This window comes from Siniperca chuatsi, linkage group LG11 (genome assembly GCF_020085105.1).
Source record: "Siniperca chuatsi isolate FFG_IHB_CAS linkage group LG11, ASM2008510v1, whole genome shotgun sequence".
Lineage (NCBI taxonomy): Eukaryota > Metazoa > Chordata > Actinopteri > Centrarchiformes > Sinipercidae > Siniperca > Siniperca chuatsi.
The window spans coordinates 9,601,152-9,620,150 of NC_058052.1; the positions used below are offsets into that span (position 1 = coordinate 9,601,152).

Consider the following 18,999-nt stretch of genomic DNA (forward strand, 5'->3'; position numbering starts at 1 on the left):
GTCCGGGGGTCACTGGTTGGAGATGTGAGGATGGGGATGGTGAAGTTCTGTGTGAGTCATTTTTGGGCAGTGTTGTGTTTATCACACGCACACACAGCTGTCTGGACTTGATACCATTGAAGAGCAGAAATGACCTAATCTCCCAAACTGAAATAACTGTGCCGTCAGCAGACAGGCATCCACAACTCAGTGTTCTTGAGGCTTACTGTAGCTGAGAAACGTTATGAAGTATTTCTCCCAGAGAACCCTCAACGCTATTAATTACTGCCTCGTCAAAAGGAGAAAAAAGTTGTCAAGATTGCTAGCTTGCTATAGCGTGGCAGCTCATATGTAGACCATATGGGTCTGCAGCTGAATAATATGCACAAATCTATAGGGATGAAGTCATACAGAGATACAATTGGTACAGGCTGTCTGAATGATACAGAGGATGATGGGAGATGATAGATCTTTGTTGTGATTCTCCACAGATTGACTATGAAATCATCAGGGAGGAGGTAAAGGAGATGGAGAACCAGGCTTCTCGGTTGGAGGAGCTGTGCCCAGAGAGAGTGCACGTACTCGGGGCAAAGATCCAGGCTATGCTGCAGGGCTGGACAGAGCTGGGGAAGAGTGTGACGGAGAACAAATCACGTCTGCAAGAGTTTGTGCAGCTCCAGGACTTCTTCAGGAGCTACCTTGCCATGATGTAAGCAGGGCGTGGGGATGTTGTGACCCCTTCCTGGGCCAGACATTCTTTCGTAATCCTCTTTGTGAGAACATCTGCCCATTACAATATATTTTCAAGGAAAGAACAGGATGTTCTCGTTGTCGACCACAGGTCCCTGGTGAAATATATAATTTAAGATGTGCTGAGGAGGTCAGCGCAAGTTTCCTGGGCCGAGTGTGACAGGGCGATGAATGTCTGTCCTATCAGGAGTCTGGTCATTATCATGTTTTTGAATGTATGGCTTTTCTCACAGCCCTGTTCCTTGTCTCCTCCACCACCTCCTACCCCACCCCCGCTCCTCTGAATAGCTCATGGACCGAAGACACCAGGTCGTGCATTTTCTCAGATACCGCCTTGCATCTTGGGAAAGATGGCCAGAAGCCACTTGCTGCAGAGCTGGACATGCAGATAGAGCACAAGTTTGAGGAGTTTGATGAGCTGGTGGCCACAGGGAGGAACCTTTTAGACAAAGAACACCACCTCACGCAGATGGTGAGCAGGGTTACACGCTCACGACTCACTGCGATCCTTAAATATATTGTTGGTTTTATTTTTTGCCGCTTTTACAAACCAGAGTAATGTCTTGCAGGTAAGAGAGCGCATGGAGGAACTGAGGAGTATGCTTGGGTGGATCTTGGTGCACTGGAGGGCTCAGAAACAACAGTGGCTTCACAAGAAGAGCAGACAGGAGCCTTCACAAGATAACATTTATTCAGAGGCCACAATGTGCTCTCCATTAACAGAGGTAAATGAGCAGAGACGCCTAGTATAATATAGTCTGAATAAAACAATAAATCATAATAATCAAGATAATCATCATAATAAATCACAAAACCTCAAGGACTCGAAGATTGGCTGGCTGTGGATGAAGAGTGGGGAAACACAGCCAACATATGTTTTCTGCTATTGGAAATAAGTTTAAAACAAACATTAGAGGTGCAGATTTAGTACTTATTTACCAATGTGAGTATTTGTTCATTTTTCTTTCCATGGCTTCCTACATAGAGTTCAGAGCTAGAAGCCTACCAGTCCCACCAGTCCCCGTTCGTCACCTCCGATGAAGACAAGTTAAAGGCAGCAGGAGACAGCCAGCCCTCATCCCTGCCGCCCAGACAAGCTGAACAGCAGGAGGAGAAGCAGTTGGAGGATGGATATGAGGTCATGAACAGCATCGGGCCATGGGGCGGCGAGGCCACCTCCTCAAAGTCTCCCAAACCCTCCATTGTGGTCCTCAAAGAGCCCAGCAGCCCTGCTTTAGGGAGCACGGTCAACCTCATCCTTAGCTTTGGTAACACAGGGGAGAGCCAGGTTCAGGTGCTTGATCTGCCTGCTAGGACGGATGAGGTAGTGGAAGAGACCTCTGAGCCTGTCCACAGGGTGAGACACATCACTCATTTCACTTCACACTAGACGTCACCAAACACCATTGTAGGATGCCACTATTACTAGCTACATACATTTCTTCCTCAAAAGCACTGAAACAATGGATATCCATTACTGTTCCTGAAGGTCGATGCAGTAACATTCATTCTCTGTAATGACACTGCATGGGATCTCCCTCTGACTATCTGCTGCTGTTCATTCCTCCCTCTCCTTTGGCCTTCATATCTTCCCTTTTCCTCGTTTTCTCCCTCAGCCCACTATGCCTCAATCTACTGCCTGTAAAAGCTTTTGGAGGCGCTGCCAGGGGCTTTTGGAAAATACTTTGGGTAGTTTAAAGCGAAAGAGAAAGATTTATCAACAGAGTGCAAACGAGGTAAATTGCGCAGTGTGAACTGGCATTGCATGCTGCGTCTCGAAGTGTGCTGGGACTGCATGCTGTGTGTAGATGTTTTCTGGGGGCAGCATGCTCTACTAACCCCTGTTACAAGGTACAGCCGGTCCGCAGCTTCCCTGCGCTGTTGCCATGTTTGTAAGCCAGGTATGAGAGTAAAAGGAAACAAGTCATGCCAAAGGGCTATCATATTTGCACTCACCCCATCTCCAAAGTCTGCGGCTGAAAAATTTACAGTCAATGTGTGAAAAGTGAGAAAAGACAACAAACTGTTTTACTGTCAAAACTCACAATTTCTGACTTAAACTGCATTCATAAATGCAAATTGTAAACCAAATAAATTCTCAATTTATACCAATTATATAGTATAATGCCAACCTAAAATTCTAGTAAAACTGTATGTAAAATGTTTTTGAACTGATTAATTTTCTGAAAATGACAGTGGCTTTACAAACTGGATTTGTATTCTAGGACATTTTATCTAAAAATAGACTGAATTATTTTTGCAGCATTTATATTTAAAGGAGTCATGTAACCCGTCATTCCAGCCTTAAAAACAAGAGGAATTATCAATATATTAAGTATGCTTGAGGCTACAAATGTGTATATTTTGGATTTACTAGAGTGAATGTGAATCCATCTTTGCAATAATCTGTCAGTAGTCATTTTGCCCTTTCAGCTTGTCTTCTGTAAGCTCAGATAAATGGTTAAATTCCCAACGCAAAATCAAACAATTTATCACTATGTTTACAATCCATCTTTCCTCCAACATTAAAGCGTTTCTTTGGACATCAACTTGTTCAATGAGCCAGGATTTAAAGCTGGAAAGCACTGATGACAGAGACAAAATGGGGGTGATGAGTAAGAAACACACACACAGTCTTCTCCCTGCTGTGAATGTTGACAGAAGCTCTCTCTCCTCCTTCTGTCATTTCACCACAAGCCTGATGGAAACCTGGTCTTGCTTGGCTCTCCACGGCTATGCCGCAATTGTGTAAAATGAGTGACCTCACCCTCACTTCCTATGAAACTTGTGCTCCAAAATGGCTCCCAGCAGGAGTGCGTCCCAAATGCCAATACAGGCGCAGTCATTAGACAGAGAACTGGTGCTGAACTTTCAAGAAAGGCCCCCAGACTGCACACCATGATTTATAGTCTGGGGCTTCCACAGAAACAAGAGATTAGTCACAGAGTTGAAAGGTCAAGCCATTACAGCTGCATATGAAAGCATGTGCAGCCACATATGATTTTGATTAAGTCCTGCAAGTGTGCAATTGCAATCATGTCCATGTTCTTTTGTCCTTTCATCTAATGTTTTTTGTCTTTTGTGTTTTTTTTATACTTTTGCATTGCTGTGTAAGGCTTGTAAATTCCTGAATCCCCAATGTTTTCTTGGATGTGTGGGATATAAAGGAAAAGAGGCTGTTGTTTGTCTCTGAAAAGTAGCTGACTGTCTTAGTCACTTTTGCTCTCATGTTATCATTCATCTGTAACAAATGAAACAGCTCTTGTTCTCACAGAGGGCTGCAGGGCTCCAACCTGCAGCACGCATGAGTCTTTCTGGGGTTAACCATTTGCGAAAAAGCATTTACAGCCTCAATGATGTGAGAGCTCACACATGCCTAATATCCTTTTCTTTTTACAGGTAAGTACCTACTTGCATGTCAAGGATAACAACTTGGCCGTGGCCCCTGTGTATGAGAGTATCACCCTTCCCCGCCAAAAGCGCTGCTCTGCAGCTTCAGCCTCCCCTACTTTCTTGCCATCCTCCTCCTCCTCACCATCTTCCTCAGTGTCTGCACCTCAGATGGCTAACGTGACCTTCCACCCTTTGACGGGGAGCGGCACCAGCTCCATCTTCAGCAGTCTTAAGAGAATGGGCAAGAAGAGAAAGAGGAAGAAAGATGCACGCAGACACACTATCCAGAAAATCATGGGAGTGGAAGAGCAAACAGAAGGGTTGCCGCACTATGCCTGCGAGACAATCACATATGACACACATACATGGCCACTGAAGGAAGGCAGAAGGAAGAAGAGTTCACCAAAGAGTGGGGATGGGGTAGAAGCTATGGCCTATATGAAGAATCCCCTGCTGAAGGACATTGATACAGAATGTTCAGGGGAATACAGCATTATTCCATATGCCGTATCAGAGGGGCCAACCACTTTGCCCTCCACAAATCATGTGAGAAGCCACTGCAGATTCCTCTCTTTGGGCTCTGTGCTGAGCTTCGACCTACCTAAGGACATGACCCTCATCCCAAGCATTCAGGACATCATTACCATCGCCCCTCCGGAGTCCAAAAAAGGTGCAGGGACTGATCCGGACCCCCTCTCCCAGAGACACACAGCCCTGAGCTCTTTCAAACAGACTCGACCCACTCCTGCCGTCACACACAGTCCAGCAGATATCAGCTTTTCTGAAACACAGACTTCGACGGTTGTAGCGAAAGGTCTGCGTGATGTGGACAAGAGTTTCCAACCACCACGTCCTCTTTCCCTGGAAGAGGATGAAGACCAGACTGTACCATGTAACAGCCTATCTAAAACCCAGTTCATTCTGCATGAGGATGCAGAGCAGGAGTGGGACAAAATGTCATCAGAGGGTAAAACCAGTACAGCTGAAAGGGATGGAACCAGACAGCCTTCCCAGCTCCCTATTTATGTGAACCAAGCCCAAAGTACAGCTGAACATAAACACGGGTGCCCTAGTGTCCATACACTCATTCGAGACCTAAATGGACACCAGTACCATAAAAATACAAGACCCCAGAGTGTGCGTGAAGAGAGTCCTGGACTTCCTGGTCCTCTGAGCCAAGCTTCTCACATGGTAGTGAATCTGAAGTCAACAGTGAGTGTGAGTGTTCGTCAGGACTCAGTAGACTCTGGAATCTCCACCTCCAGCAGTATCAAGCTTTGCACTGATGCTCCATGTCCAGATAACCCCCAGCCCAAGGGAGTGGTGGGGACGCTCATGTCCCTTAAAGTTGGAGGTATAGACTGCACTAAAATGAGGGAGAACACTGTAACATCATGGGGTCCATCAACAGACTCAGCAGAGCTGGAAACAGAGCCTGTCCACCTCGACCACCAGCAGTTTCAGGAGGAAGAAGAAGAACTGGAGGACATCTGGAACCAGACTACTAACTACAGACAGAGCATCTGCTCAGACATCATGTACCAGCCCAACCAGGAAGAGTCTGAACCCTCAGACCAATCCAAAGAGCCCCTTTCTTGCTCACCTTCACCTAAGACCCCGGCTGTCCTCTACAGGAACCTGGCCACAGCCTCAGCACCCAACCTCCTCGTGGCCGAGTTTAGACTGCCCCCCTACATTCAGAGCTTGCTGGGTTACGACAAGGAGCAGAGTCCCAAAGGTCACCTCCCTCCACTGGCCATAGGAGACAGGAGGTCCTGGGCAGCCTTTCCTAACAAGGAACCGGCCAGCAAGACCTCAGTGACAGTGAACGAGACGGCATCTGATCCAGTGAAGCTGCCAGATGTAGGGGACAACCAGAGATATATTTATCAATACAGAGAGGATGAGGAGGAGGAAGAGGAGGCAAAGGTGGGGGAGGAGGTGGATGAGCACACAGGTTGTTCGAAGGTGAGGTCAGCGTTTGATATACTGTGATGTCGAAATTTGACACAAAAATAAATCTCACTTAGAAAAAGTTAATGACAGTGTTGGGTAATTTGGGTAAACCGAAACTTTAACACCCTGCCTCATTTATTAGAAACCTAATTAATTCAATATTATATATATAATATAAATGTTAATATAATATCAACAAGTGTGTCAATTATCATGTGTATATAGTGAAAACAAATTATATTAATTTTGTCCTAAACCTGTAGTTGGGGTCAGTAACTTTTATCACTGTTGCGGTGTCGATATTTGATATTAAAGGCAACACATCTGCATGAGCAACTAATACTTTGTCATCAGTGATGACTGTGGAATCTTCTCTTTCTGAACAGGACCAGTCAATGAGTCTACTGTCAGTTCATATGGGTTTGGATGGCATCTGTCAGCAAAGAAAAGCCTCACAAAGCCTGGACAACATGGAGAAGCAGGAAGAATCAATGGCCACAGGAGGGCACTGTAGCACCGTGGTAAGAGGGACTGCAGTGTGTTAAGCTCTTTGCCTATTAGAAATATGGCTCGTATGATTAGCCACAAATGTTGTTGTTAATTGAAACCCTCTCAGAGTGGAAAGCCTGAGCTGCAGTCTATGGAGGGAATGCTTGAGAGGAAGCACAAGCTGCAGTTGGGAGGAAAGAAAGTAAGAAAAGCTCCATTCGATGTTTAAGCCAGCATGGTCAGCAAATGTAAAGCCCGCAGTCAGCAGCACGCACTCTTATCTTATTTTCACAGGCGGCCTCCAGAGGCTGGAACTCCTACCATGCCGTCCTATATAGGCAAACCTTGTGCTTCTACCAGGATAGAAAGGAGACACTGAGGGTAAGCAGAAAACTAGGAGAACAGAAATGATAAATCATTTAATTGGAGAGAATGAAATCAGTGATGATGATCAATCTGTGCTGTGCTGCAGAGCTCTGCCTGTGGCCTGCCGCTGAACCTCATGGGAGCTGAGTGTTCACCTGCACCAGAGTACACCAAAAAACCCAACTGCTTTCGACTACGGTAAGACTAATAACCCCTAGATTACACTAATGGTTATTTATATCTGATGCAGATTTAAAAGCAATGATAGCTATATAGACAGCTGTGTGTTTGACCATTCTGGAGGTTGTAACAGTTGTTTTTTCTGGCCCTCAGGCTCCGTGATGGGTCTGAATATCTGCTCAATGTCTCCTCACGCTTTATGATGAAGAAATGGATGATGAAAATACAAACAAACACAGGTAGACATTTTAATTTCAAAGCTAATGTATGCTAATTCTGAACTGATGTGAAAATTGCATGATTCATTCATGTTTTTTTTTCTTAAAAGGTCAGAATGAGTCTCTGTCTTCATTATCAAGTGTCCCAGCTGATCAAGACCTCCCCATTTCCTTGTAAGATACGATGGTTTAACAGCCTCAAACTCTTGAATTCCAAAGTCAAAATGCTTCTGATCCTTACAATAAATGTTTTGTAATTTAAAAAAAATAATAATTTCCCTCCCACCTTCCAGGAACCCTTCCATCTGCTCCGGTTGTCATGGTCTTGCCAAATGCCACTGCTCCTCCCGACATGATGTCACCTCCACGTTACTCGGGCGCAAACCACCGGGCGCCGCCCAAACCAAAGAGATTGTTGTCCTCACCAGAGAGTTCAGTCACATGCCACAGAGTCATTTAAGGAGTGTGGAAGAGCAGTCGACCGTCTCATCATCAGATGGAGGCTGCTGTGGTAAGGCCTTCTGCTGTGTTGACAAAAGCTATATTTACCTGAGGAGAGTTAAATGAATGTGCATCTGCTCCACATTCACACTTAACGGAAGCAATACACCCACCATTGTTGGCTACCCAATATCCCCACTAAACCACTGGTGGTTAGAGGATGCACTCCTCCATGGTAGTTATTGGTTGAACAGGATTTTTATTCATTTTCCCAACAATGATTTCATCAACCAAGCTGGTTTTCCTTGCTTCTTTACCCTTAAGGCTACTGTTGAGTTCAAAAAGGAATTCAGGATTTCATTTAGCTTTGTAGTGTTTCAGACTGCTATGATAAGTGCTCCAACCATAGAAGAAAAGTGAATGGCTGTTGCAGGTGTAGTATGTACCACTAGGGGGAGCTAAGGTATTGTCTTACTACTTATTAAACAACTAGAGTATGGCAACACAGAGAAGCTCACATCTGTTACTACAGTAATGTTTCACTTTTTTGTTGCTCAGCTCTTCTGTTCTTCTTTTCTGCTTTTAATATTTTTTCGTCACCCTCTCTAGATGATGATGAAGGCAGTTTTAAGCAGACAATGACTCACAGACTGTCAGGAGCATCCAGAGACAACACCTCCTCCCCCCCTCACTCCCCTGTATCCAGTGGTCAGGACTGGCTCAGCAACAAGCACCGTTCTCACTCCTTCACATCAGGTTAGTTTGCAGTCATTAACCTAAATGATGTATAATGTGTGTGTGTGGCTCATAAACAACAGTTTTTACCTCCTAATGTTCTCTCTACTGTTTTCTCTCAGCAACTTTTCAGAAGATCAAACCTATGTTGCACACCCCTGGAGGCAGAGGCCTGGAAAGAGGCTCCAACTACTGTGTGACTCTTGTAGTTGGAGACAAGTCATCAGACAGTCCATCCATAAGCAGAAGCTCTGAGCCCCCGCTGCTGGCCTTAGCTGGATGGCAGCAGGACACCTATCAGGACTCTGCTCTGAGGAGCTACGCCAGCCTGCCACAGTCACGCAACAAGTCCGTCTTCAAAAAGTTCTTCGGAAAAAGGGACGTCTGAGTTTTTCAAATGATGATTTTACCAATAAAGGATTTTACAAATAGTTTCTAATGTGCAGTGCACATATTTGTTGAAAAGCAAAAAACTTTACTACTGACTATATTTATAATTGGAAGAGTTATCACGATTTTATTTTTGATGTGTTTTATATAAATCACTTCATGGGCTGAAAAGTCCTTATAATAAGTACTTTTTATGAGTGTTTATATTGGTGATATTGTTCTTAAAGGAACAATACTGTGTGAGTGTGCACTGTGTAGTTGTAGATTTGATTAATTGAAAAACATGTTTTCTCACCAGTCTTATTTTGTATTTCCTTTTGTATTGTTTTGGGATTGTTGTGTTATTGGGTTAACAGTCTCTGTATAACGTAAACCTACCTGTTCAGTAGAGAAACCATTTAGAAACCAAATTTAGAGAATAATCCCAGTGATATCACCTTTGTTCAGTTATGACCAAGTATTAACAATATCCTGAACTCATGACACTTACTGTACCAGATCATTATAGCTCCCCTCCTTCACATGTACAGTGTGTGCTGCATCAAAACATTTTCTTCCTTACACTAAAATCAGCAGTTTGATACTGCTTGAGCTTGTTTGGTATTAACACTTTAAATACTAATTGTAGCAAAGACTATTCATAATAAAACATTTAAAAAAAAAAATGATTTGCTTCAGCTGTGATTAATGGATGAAGATATTTATTTTTAATACAGTTGAAAATGTCTGTTATTCAGGCTTTGTTGTCATCTCTGGAGGCTTTGAAGAGAAAATGGATTAGATGAAGAGTGCAAGATTAAAGGCCAGGCCAGACTAGGAACATCTTCACATCATTAGCCTTATTTTTGCATATTGAAAACCTGCCACCATTCAAAGACATGATTCAACCAAATCCATAATCAACATTGTATTTTCTACAGACATAGCTGCATAATGAGTCATATGCATAAAGAGTTTGCAAAATGCTACTGTTTTGCATTACAAAATATTCAGCGATTCCCTGCAAGATCTCTGAGGGACAGATTAGCAACAGCAGAGAGGGAAAGAAATGGGTCACTTTTTTTGGAAGATTTTGACAACATGAACAAGTAGAAAAGGCTAAATTATCTAAAGAAAACTTAATTGTGCATGCTCTGAAAATTGCAGGTCCAAACACTAAACAGGTTGAAAGGTCAGTTAGTTGTGTACATGTGCGATGTTGTATGGGAGTTGCAGTTGAAGTTTAAAAAGAGTAAGGAGTAATTAAAGAGTAATGAGTGCTGCTGAAATGCTAGTTGAACTGTAAAAAGTGAAAGCAATTGAAATGTCAGTTAAAGCTAAAGCACCAGAGATAGTTGAACCATGTGCACTGTTAATAGTTGAAGTGTCAGTTGGTGTGTTAGCAGTGACAGCAGTTAAAATGTCAGTTGAAATAATGGATGGAATAACAATATGTACCATGGACTTTGGATAATGAAAAAAGTACACCTTTCTCCCATTAACCACCAGTCTAAAAATTGTGCAGTTTACACATTATAAACACACTTTGGTAGAGTAGCACTATCACAAATGTCAAAAATACAAAAAAAAATAAATAAAGGAAGAAGCAGCATTGACTTTGGCACAACCCCTGCACCACCTTTCAGTTCATACAGCACTGCCAAAAGTCACAGTGTGGTTTTGGCATGTATATACACATACGCGCATGCACACAGCAGCTACAGTAGCGTATGGAATGGAAACAGCTCGAAAAGCTCTGCGTTTGTGGTGCAAATTTGTCAAAAGCATCCAGCAGAGGCATTAATCATGGCACGTAAGCAATCTGTGAATCATTATCGAGACTATAGAGCCGTATGCTGTATGACCCAAACTATCACAGTACTGTAACATATACCCTATATTTCTTCAGTTTATATACAAAATCCCCATATAAGGCATGTCCATGTGCCACTACAATGATCTATATGTTATTAGTGTACTCTGCAAGTTAATAATCCACAATGACATTCAGGATATGATTGGTAAATTCACATAGTTGTTGCATGCACATATGGCACCCATTTTCTTGATATGCATGGAATACAAACATTTGGGTTTTCCCTCCACAATAAAGACAATTTTTGTGTTTTTCCTCTTTGTCAAGTTTGGAATGACAGCCACATCCTTTGCGGCCCTGAGGGACGCAGCAACAGCCAATCGATTGATCACCATGCCCCCGATCTTTGTGTGCTCTCTGTGGCCTCTGACCTCCATATCATCCGCTGACAGCTCCTACTGCTTCCTTCACAGCTCTGGGGGTTTCAACCCTCCCCTGCAGAGACAGTGATGCACTCGCTCTGCTTGTTTGTCACCACATTCTGGAGGCTTCCTCTCTCAGCGTGGGATTACATGGTGTGGCAATGGATACGTGCACCACAAAACACAACACCCACACACTTGGGTTGTTGCATTTCCCCTAACCAACTGATAACAGCCCACATGACATACCCTCCCAAAGGAGAGGTAAAGTCCAGGTTTTGTTATGTAGCCAAGTAAAGAGTGACTCACAGGGGTTACCACAGTCATTCAAAGAGATCCGGAGGTCACAAGGAACCATCAAGGTAGTGTAACAGGAGAGGGATGTCCTCAGGCCTCGACCCCTCCCCTGCTCTGGATGGAAGATGGTCCTTGTGCCTCTGGAAGGATGCATGACTCTTTACACATCAATGATTTCTACAGGGAAAATGTTAGATGTATTTATATGTTAAAATAAGTGTAGATTTATATCAGTATTTTTGGAAAATAATACATGCTACTTATTTTATGAAAAACAAATTAGGCAATGTGTTGACATCATGTGAAGATTTTCTTTGTTTATTTTCATTCTCGTGCTTCTTTGAGCTTTGATCCCAGACTCAAAAGGTAGGCTTGCAGAGGGGTGTGCTAGTGGCCTGGACACAGGCTTTGAAACCCAACACTGTCTGCCTCCAGTATCCCCAGGGAGCCCATGAAAGTGATGTAATGGGGAGAGTGGTTTGGGAATCATCGGTGGGCAGCGGGGTGGTATAGTGGTTAGGAACACAGATCAAATGGCTTAATTTCCACAGCCTTCAGATCCCATTTGACATTAATTGCCCACCTGGCAAGACCAGCAGTTACCAACACTTAGTTATGCCCATTAGAACAACGAGGTGAATTAAAGCTCAATTATAGCTTTCTGGGAATATATCTGAAAACACAATGCCTGCGGGCCATGCAAAGCCTTGTGGTAGAAACTGTGAGAACTCACATAGCCAGTACATGCTGAGAAATGACCTTGATTAAAGGGACAGGTCAACCCAAAAATACATATTTTTGATTTTCCCTTATCCCTTTAAGGGAGTATTGCTAAGTACTTACCATGTGCAAGTTTTGGCACTGAGAAATCTGACATCACAGATGCTAAGAAGCTTAGCTCCGCATCTTTCAAATAATCATGCGATCATCTTGGGAAATAAACAGTGAATTTGAAGTCTGGCTTTGGGAAAGCTGGAGCAGGCTTTTGTATATCTCCCACATGGTCTTTGAACAATATGTCAGATTTTCATCAACTGTGTTTGGCATTTTGACCAAGGGCTTCTCGGACAATATACCATAATATGTCCCCCATCTACAGCTGTCATTGTGCCTTCTGGGCTGGTACCACAAAGTGCAATAACTGGAGAAAAATTTCCTCATCTAAGCGCCAGCTCCCCACCATCCACCCCACTGCCCCTCCTTCCCACCAGCAAGCTCCCTTTTGTCCTGGATTGTTGGTAAGCTCCTTGCATTTCTGTGTCCTCCATGTGTGGAGGGATAAAGGATACAGGGTTCCACATAGACATCTGTCCCGCAGATATGGTGCAAATGCATCTCTGCGATATGGATATCACTTCACTTCATATTCATTCAAGCTATTCTATATGGATTTTCACGCAACACTCTTCCTGCTTAGGACGCATCAATACATTCAAGTCCCCTGACAGTGCATCCAATTGTTACAGCTACACAATGGTTATATATGAACAAACCCATGGTGCTTACAATGTAAAATAGCAAGCATGATGTCTGGACAATGTTACCATAAAATATAGTACTGAAATATAGATGTTTTTTAGAGTGTGGAAAGGGTTTCTCTTTTGTGCAGAAAAGAATACATAATCCTCTTTATTGCTCTGAATTATTTGCTACTGTATCAAATATTGGTATTATGATGAAATGGATACACATCATGATACTGTAAATCAATGGTTCCCAACCTTTTTTTGTCAGACGTATTCCCACACAGCCCTGTCGGATGAACTCAACCTTCATCAACAATATTTCAACCATTTACCCATTACTTTTGAGAAACTATTTGAACTGTTTATTCATTCATTTTAGCTATCTATTTAACCATTTATACATTACTTTTAGCTATTTCATAATTTATCCAATCTTCCCATTGGATTGAATTGCAGAGGTACTCCTGGCTGGGAATCACTGCTGCAAATGATATGCCTATAATATGACAACATGGTTGCTAATTGCATCATAACACATAAAATGCATCCACACACACACACCCTTTACTTGGTAAAACTGGCAAGGCCTTTGTCACTGTTATATAACCCATCTGCTACCCTGCTGCAGGGTGCTGAGGATCACCTTCCAATCAGGAGAGCCAGCCCCTTCAGCTGCACTGCTTGGCTTGCCCTACCATGAACCATATCATCAACTCTAATTGCCCATTAAGTCTGTGCCTACAATAACAATGCAACGTCATATTTCCATGTTAGTTAAAAAATACGACCATTGCGATGTTGACTTTGAAGCCAATTCAGCGACTGTTAGTGCCAATTGATCCAGAGGTACGTCAGCAGTGGCCACAGAACAGATGCTGGCGCAGCAGCATGCCTGACGCAGATCACAGCTGGCAGCTCTCTCTGCAGCCAACCTGACAGGTTACATCAGTTATACAAGCAGTATTAAAAAAACAAGCCGAAAAAGCCTTGCATGTATTTTCACTTTGAAATGACCTGAAGATGCTTTGGTGTTGAAATAAATATCTTTGCCAGAGGGTTTCTATTAAAAACCTTGATACAACTGCCAGACTTCGGAGCTCACGCAGAGTCAGTGAAATTCCACTTGCAGCGAGTCTGTCTGATCTGAACTATCAACAGAACTCATGAACCTTGAATGTTCTTGAGCTACTTTAGTCTCTAAACCCCCAAACCCCACAAGTGGGTTCCTCCCCCAAGAAAATTTGATGTTATTTGCCTAAAAACTATGCATTTTCCCATAATTTTAGACTACTATCATTACAATATTTATATTTAAAAAAAACACATTGTAGTCACATTACACTGACATTTGCAAGAAAGAGTTAAACTAATATGCTCACTGATGAAGCCAGCGTGATGTCCTGAAGTTATCCTTCACATTTCTGTGAGTGCTCGCGCTGTGTGCCATAAAAAAAATAATAATCACAAAATACCATTGGTTAAACAAAGCTTATAGTGAAGGGATTTGAACTACGATTTGCTCATCCTCCCAAAGTCAGGGTGAAGCCACTAACCAGCTGTAGGGGTGGGTATCGTTAGGACTGTATCTTTATCTTATCCATACTCTTATCAGCCCGGTTCTTTATCAATACTGTTACTGGTTCATTTTCATTACTAAAGAACTGGGGTTTTTTAAATTATAATTTAAAAAAAAAAGAATACATTTATAACAGGATTATAATTGATATATATTTTAAATATAACAAAATATTGTTTCTAGAGCAGCAACAGTTTACAACAGCAAAGTCACTTTATACACTCAATAATATCTCACTGGAAACAAATCTAAAATGTCAGTCAAATAAATAGCCTAATATTCCTGACGTCAAAATACCGAGTGAAGTTTAGAAAGAATGAAGAACGCAGACATCAGTCAGGAGGAAGGATGTTTGTGTGTGCATGTATAGGAGCTGAGCCCCGCCCTCGGTCAAACCGGGTCAAACACGCAGAGGAGAGGACAGAGAAGCCAGTGCGACCATAAAATATTTGTTAACGGATCTGCATCTGCATGATTCAAATGGGTCACATTTTTAGGTTGGAAAATTCAGAATTCTGTATAAATCTGGAAAAATCACATCGCCGATACATACTGAAAACAAGCTACAAAATTGAATACCTCTGAAAATGGCGTTTAAGACTCTTTAAGACTTTTTAAGACTTTTTCAGCACATTAATTGTAGCTAAATTGATTTATCAACTTTTAATACTTTTTAAGACCCCACGGACACCCTGATAGCTGTAAACCCTTCAGAGACCTCTGAACTATACCATTGGAATAAATCCTTGCACTCGGACATCTCAAAAATCCGATATCACACCATTTATCCTTTAATGTAATCTGAGTGCACATGGATAGAAATTCCATTATCTCCCGGGGTGAAGCATAAATCCCCAGAAACTAAAATGAAGCATATTTATTTGTACTGCTGAATATGAAAACAAGACTGAAGCTTATCATCATGAACACATTTGTAACTGCTGAAATCTTACATCTTTAAATGTAAGAAATGAATACCAGAGAAAAACAATCTTGTTGTTGAAAGACAATAACTGTTTATTTTGCAATTTTTTTGTTCATGCTAGTGGATGAATAAACCACGAAAGAATTGGGCATAGTTGCACCGTTAAATATTGACTAATTTTCAGTGAGCACATCCTCGGGTTGACGGGACAAACACAAGGGAGGCTCATATAGCAAAGAACTAAATTAATAAACAGGGGCACTGCTTTGTTTGCCCCTTTATGAAACAAACAGCACCACTTACAACAAATGAATATTATACATATTATAATAAATGAGAAATGCCTGCTAGAGGCTTGAAAAGACCAGCAGCTAAATAAAAAAAAATAAAATGAAACAGAGCTGTTTTGAAGACTAGTGGTCTTTGGCTCTGAGAGCACGGGATATTTACACACTAAGTGAACAATTCCCCCACTTCTAATGAATTATTCAGCATGCAATCCATTTTGAGGCTGTATGAGAAATTAAAAAATAAATTGTGTACATAAATACATGCATGTGACACACTAACTCTTCCAGCAGCTAGGTATGCCCTTCAGGTCACAACCCTGTTATGAAGCGTGAATAGTCAGGCTGTGTGTACTGTATAAGCATTGACACAAATAAAACAGCGCAAAAATACACACAAACTGCAGGGTTTTTCCCTTTTAGTGGCTCTGAATCTCCACATCAGGTTGTATGTTTTAGGCAATTTTGTAGTGTCGCTAAAATGTTGGGTAGTATAGCATTTCTGTTTTCCTTAGAGACCTAAGTGGGAAAAGAAATAAACAAAAATCATTAGAAGACGGCAAGTAGGTAGTCTGCAGATCATAATGCAACAAGCCGTGCTGCCAAATATAAATCACATGAGAACTGTGACAAATGTTTTGTCCTTTAGGATGTAAGCCTCAGAAAAAACAGTGTGCACTTTTTTATTATCAAACCACATCACTGACCTACTTTCTTATAATTGAAATCACAAATCATGTTTGCCAAAAATGTTTATACTGCCTCAGAACCTTGTTTGATATAATAACTACCCCAGCATAGTGAGTATTTTGCATGACAATATCCATAACTGAGTCTTCTGTGATAAATTATTTTGACATTTGAAACCACCCTTTGTTGTTGAATCAGTCACGCATGATTTAGAGTTAATCCTACTATAGGAGAGGGATAATGGAGGGCATGCCCCTTCTGGAGACTGACTGCCCTCCTAAGAACAAGTGGATACAGTGTAAACACTGTCCCAAAGCTAATGTGGGACTTAAAAGCTCCTAAACTGACATAAATATCTATTTTTTTCCCCAGAGAGTGTGCTAGTATTTATACTCACTGTGAAGACCTTGACATCCCCCCTGCTCCGCACCTCTTCCACGAGACCCAGCGGTTTACCCTTGGGGATGGGGATGGTGCCCAGGATGGTGCAGGAAGTGCTATCTAAAGTCTGTCTCACTGCCCTGATGAATGACTGGCTGAAGAGCTCCATTTTGCCAATCTCGTCAATGACAAACACCTTCCTGCTGCCCCCATCTGCTGACCCTACCTGGAGACGATAGAGATGTTAGCATTAAGCAAGACCACAGTCAATGCATGCATAAATGTATGCTTGATGTTACTTACAATTTAGAAATAAAAGAAAACTAGTTCAGTTTGGACATTCATTGATAAAAAGATTAAATAGATTTCATTGGTGGCCATGTGGCTAATCTAACGTGGGAAAAGCCCATCGTGTTAATGTCTCATGTATGTGAATCTCACTGACTGATAATATGCCTGGGACAATGTTTGCACGTTACATGCAACAGGTCATCTGCAGTGATTAAAGAGACGCTTCAAGTGAGATGAAAGTGGAATAACCTTCCTTTACAGTGCATGTGTAGATGTCACTCCAGACTCACTTTACATGCCGAATTAATCACAGTCAGTGGCAGCCAGACGGCACCACGAACACTAAAAATGTCACTCTGGAATTTATGTGTTTTCAAGCTTCCAATTATTCCATCAATTCTGAGAAAATCAAAGGTTTGGTAGTTTGTTAAGTGGGGAATAAAGGGAGTGTTTTGCTTACTGCGATCTACTGATGAGGGTGAGTTTAAAAAGCATGTGCTGCTGTCTTACGTTTCTGAAGAGGGGGAGAGCCAGGTTTTCAAATGAAGGCAAGTCAACCACATACTGCCCAACTGTGTATTCCCGTCTGCCATGAGATGAACCGGGAACGTCTCTAAAATAAGGTGAGGGTTACTAAAAACAACAGGATAAAATAGAACAGGTAGTTTGATTTGGATAAGATGAAAAGCCTGCTACCTGATTCTGGACAGGTGGCCCCTCTCTCCTGTCACTGTGACTACATCAAAGCCAACTCTCCGGCCTCCCTCCCTGACCTCCTCTGTGTAAAACCCTTCAACTCCCACTCCTGATGACACTAAAGCCTCACAGGCTTTCTGGACCAGGGTGGTTTTCCCCACTCCTGTAAGCAAAACAAAGGACATTGTAAAACAACTGCAATATCACTCAGTTTAAAACTGGGGTACAGTCAGTGCCTTACTGTAAAATGTTAGGACATGTTTAATCCATGCATTAGTGATGTTAGCGTCCTTAGTCCTTAATCAATGCTCTCAGTCTACTAAATGTATATAACGTTAAAACAATATATCTTTGACTGTCATATTGACTAAAAAATACTATTAAAAAATGAAATTGTTTATATAAACGTCTCTTTAATGTTTGTAATGAGTTAAAGCAATAGCATAAATACCTAGTTGCCATAAAACGTTGCCAGTATAATTCGATATTATCCCGACAAAAATAGCTAAAACAAGCTAACTTTCTTTAAAACCACCGTTAACGCTTACTGACTCTTAAGATAGCTGACTGCCTGGTCTGGATTTACAGTGACTTGAACTTCAACAGCACCGAACACACTAGGTATTAAGTGTTACCTGGAGGTCCTGTCAGAAAAACGTGTTTGAACATTTCAGTTTACACCATGTATCATGCTGCTACAGCTCTTCCGTACACATCGAGGTGACGCATGCGCGGTAGGCACAAGACTTCTATACTTTATTTTGTAAAAGACAGCACATTATTTCTCGATTTACATGCTTTACTTGAGTAAAACGAGCAATACCACTGTGTACAAATAAATGTAGTACAGTAAAAAAGTTCTCTGTCAAATGTCGTGGACAGAGTAGCATAAAATTGAAATACTCAAAGTACAAGTACTTAATTACAGTACTTGAGTAAATGTACTTAATACTAATAATAATAATACCTTTCCACCTCTTCAAATTAGTAAGGTTCCACTGTCCCACTGAAACCCAAAAATTGCAAAAGAAATGCTAAACCCAGCTGTGTCACGCAAAACACAGCCCACCAGTGGGAAAATGAATGAAATAGCGGTCTCTGTTTTGCTTAGCAAATAATATCAAGAGACAAATGCAAAGTAGCAGGTGGTATTTAAAGAAAATAATATGAAATCAAGTGCTGCCTTAGGAGCTCTGCGAGATTTTCAACTTGAGACAACTCTACTAGAAAGGAGAGCTTATGAGTTAAATGATTTGCATGAGTGGTGCGCATCGAG

At 41.9% G+C, this 18,999-nt stretch overlaps 2 protein-coding genes across 9 annotated transcripts in view; one reads left to right on the forward strand and one right to left on the reverse strand.

Annotated features, from left to right (window-relative positions):
- LOC122884657 (spectrin beta chain, non-erythrocytic 1) overlaps window positions 1-15,963 on the forward strand; it is a 34,847-nt gene extending 18,884 nt beyond the window's left edge. For 4 of the 7 annotated variants that reach the window (XM_044214853.1, XM_044214852.1, XM_044214855.1 and 1 more), the window contains 15 exons: window positions 471-688; window positions 1,018-1,201; window positions 1,299-1,454; window positions 1,715-2,086; window positions 2,346-2,465; window positions 4,129-6,090; window positions 6,465-6,599; window positions 6,695-6,769; window positions 6,862-6,948; window positions 7,040-7,131; window positions 7,267-7,352; window positions 7,442-7,505; window positions 7,625-7,842; window positions 8,382-8,528; window positions 8,630-15,963. In XM_044214853.1, coding sequence (XP_044070788.1) covers window positions 471-688; window positions 1,018-1,201; window positions 1,299-1,454; window positions 1,715-2,086; window positions 2,346-2,465; window positions 4,129-6,090; window positions 6,465-6,599; window positions 6,695-6,769; window positions 6,862-6,948; window positions 7,040-7,131; window positions 7,267-7,352; window positions 7,442-7,505; window positions 7,625-7,842; window positions 8,382-8,528; window positions 8,630-8,895 — 4,182 coding nt within the window. In that variant the 3' untranslated portion in view covers window positions 8,896-15,963. The remainder of the gene's footprint in view (window positions 1-470; window positions 689-1,017; window positions 1,202-1,298; window positions 1,455-1,714; window positions 2,087-2,345; window positions 2,466-4,128; window positions 6,091-6,464; window positions 6,600-6,694; window positions 6,770-6,861; window positions 6,949-7,039; window positions 7,132-7,266; window positions 7,353-7,441; window positions 7,506-7,624; window positions 7,843-8,381; window positions 8,529-8,629) is intronic. The other 3 variants (XM_044214857.1, XM_044214856.1, XM_044214859.1) reach the window with 3 other exon arrangements.
- On the reverse strand, window positions 9,577-18,504 carry ntpcr (nucleoside-triphosphatase, cancer-related). 2 transcript variants are annotated; one of them, XM_044214869.1, is made up of 5 exons: window positions 18,359-18,504; window positions 17,724-17,886; window positions 17,538-17,640; window positions 16,753-16,962; window positions 9,577-9,656 (listed from the first exon to the last, which is right to left on the reverse strand). In XM_044214869.1, the coding sequence occupies exons 1-5, from the start codon at window positions 18,390-18,392 to the stop codon at window positions 9,627-9,629; spliced, it is 540 nt and encodes a 179-aa protein (XP_044070804.1). In that variant the 5' UTR covers window positions 18,393-18,504; the 3' UTR covers window positions 9,577-9,626. The 2 variants fall into 2 exon arrangements, with proteins under 2 accessions (XP_044070804.1, XP_044070802.1); XM_044214867.1 differs by lacking the exon at window positions 9,577-9,656 and adding an exon at window positions 15,447-16,184.
- Between the last annotated feature and the right edge of the window lie 495 nt (window positions 18,505-18,999).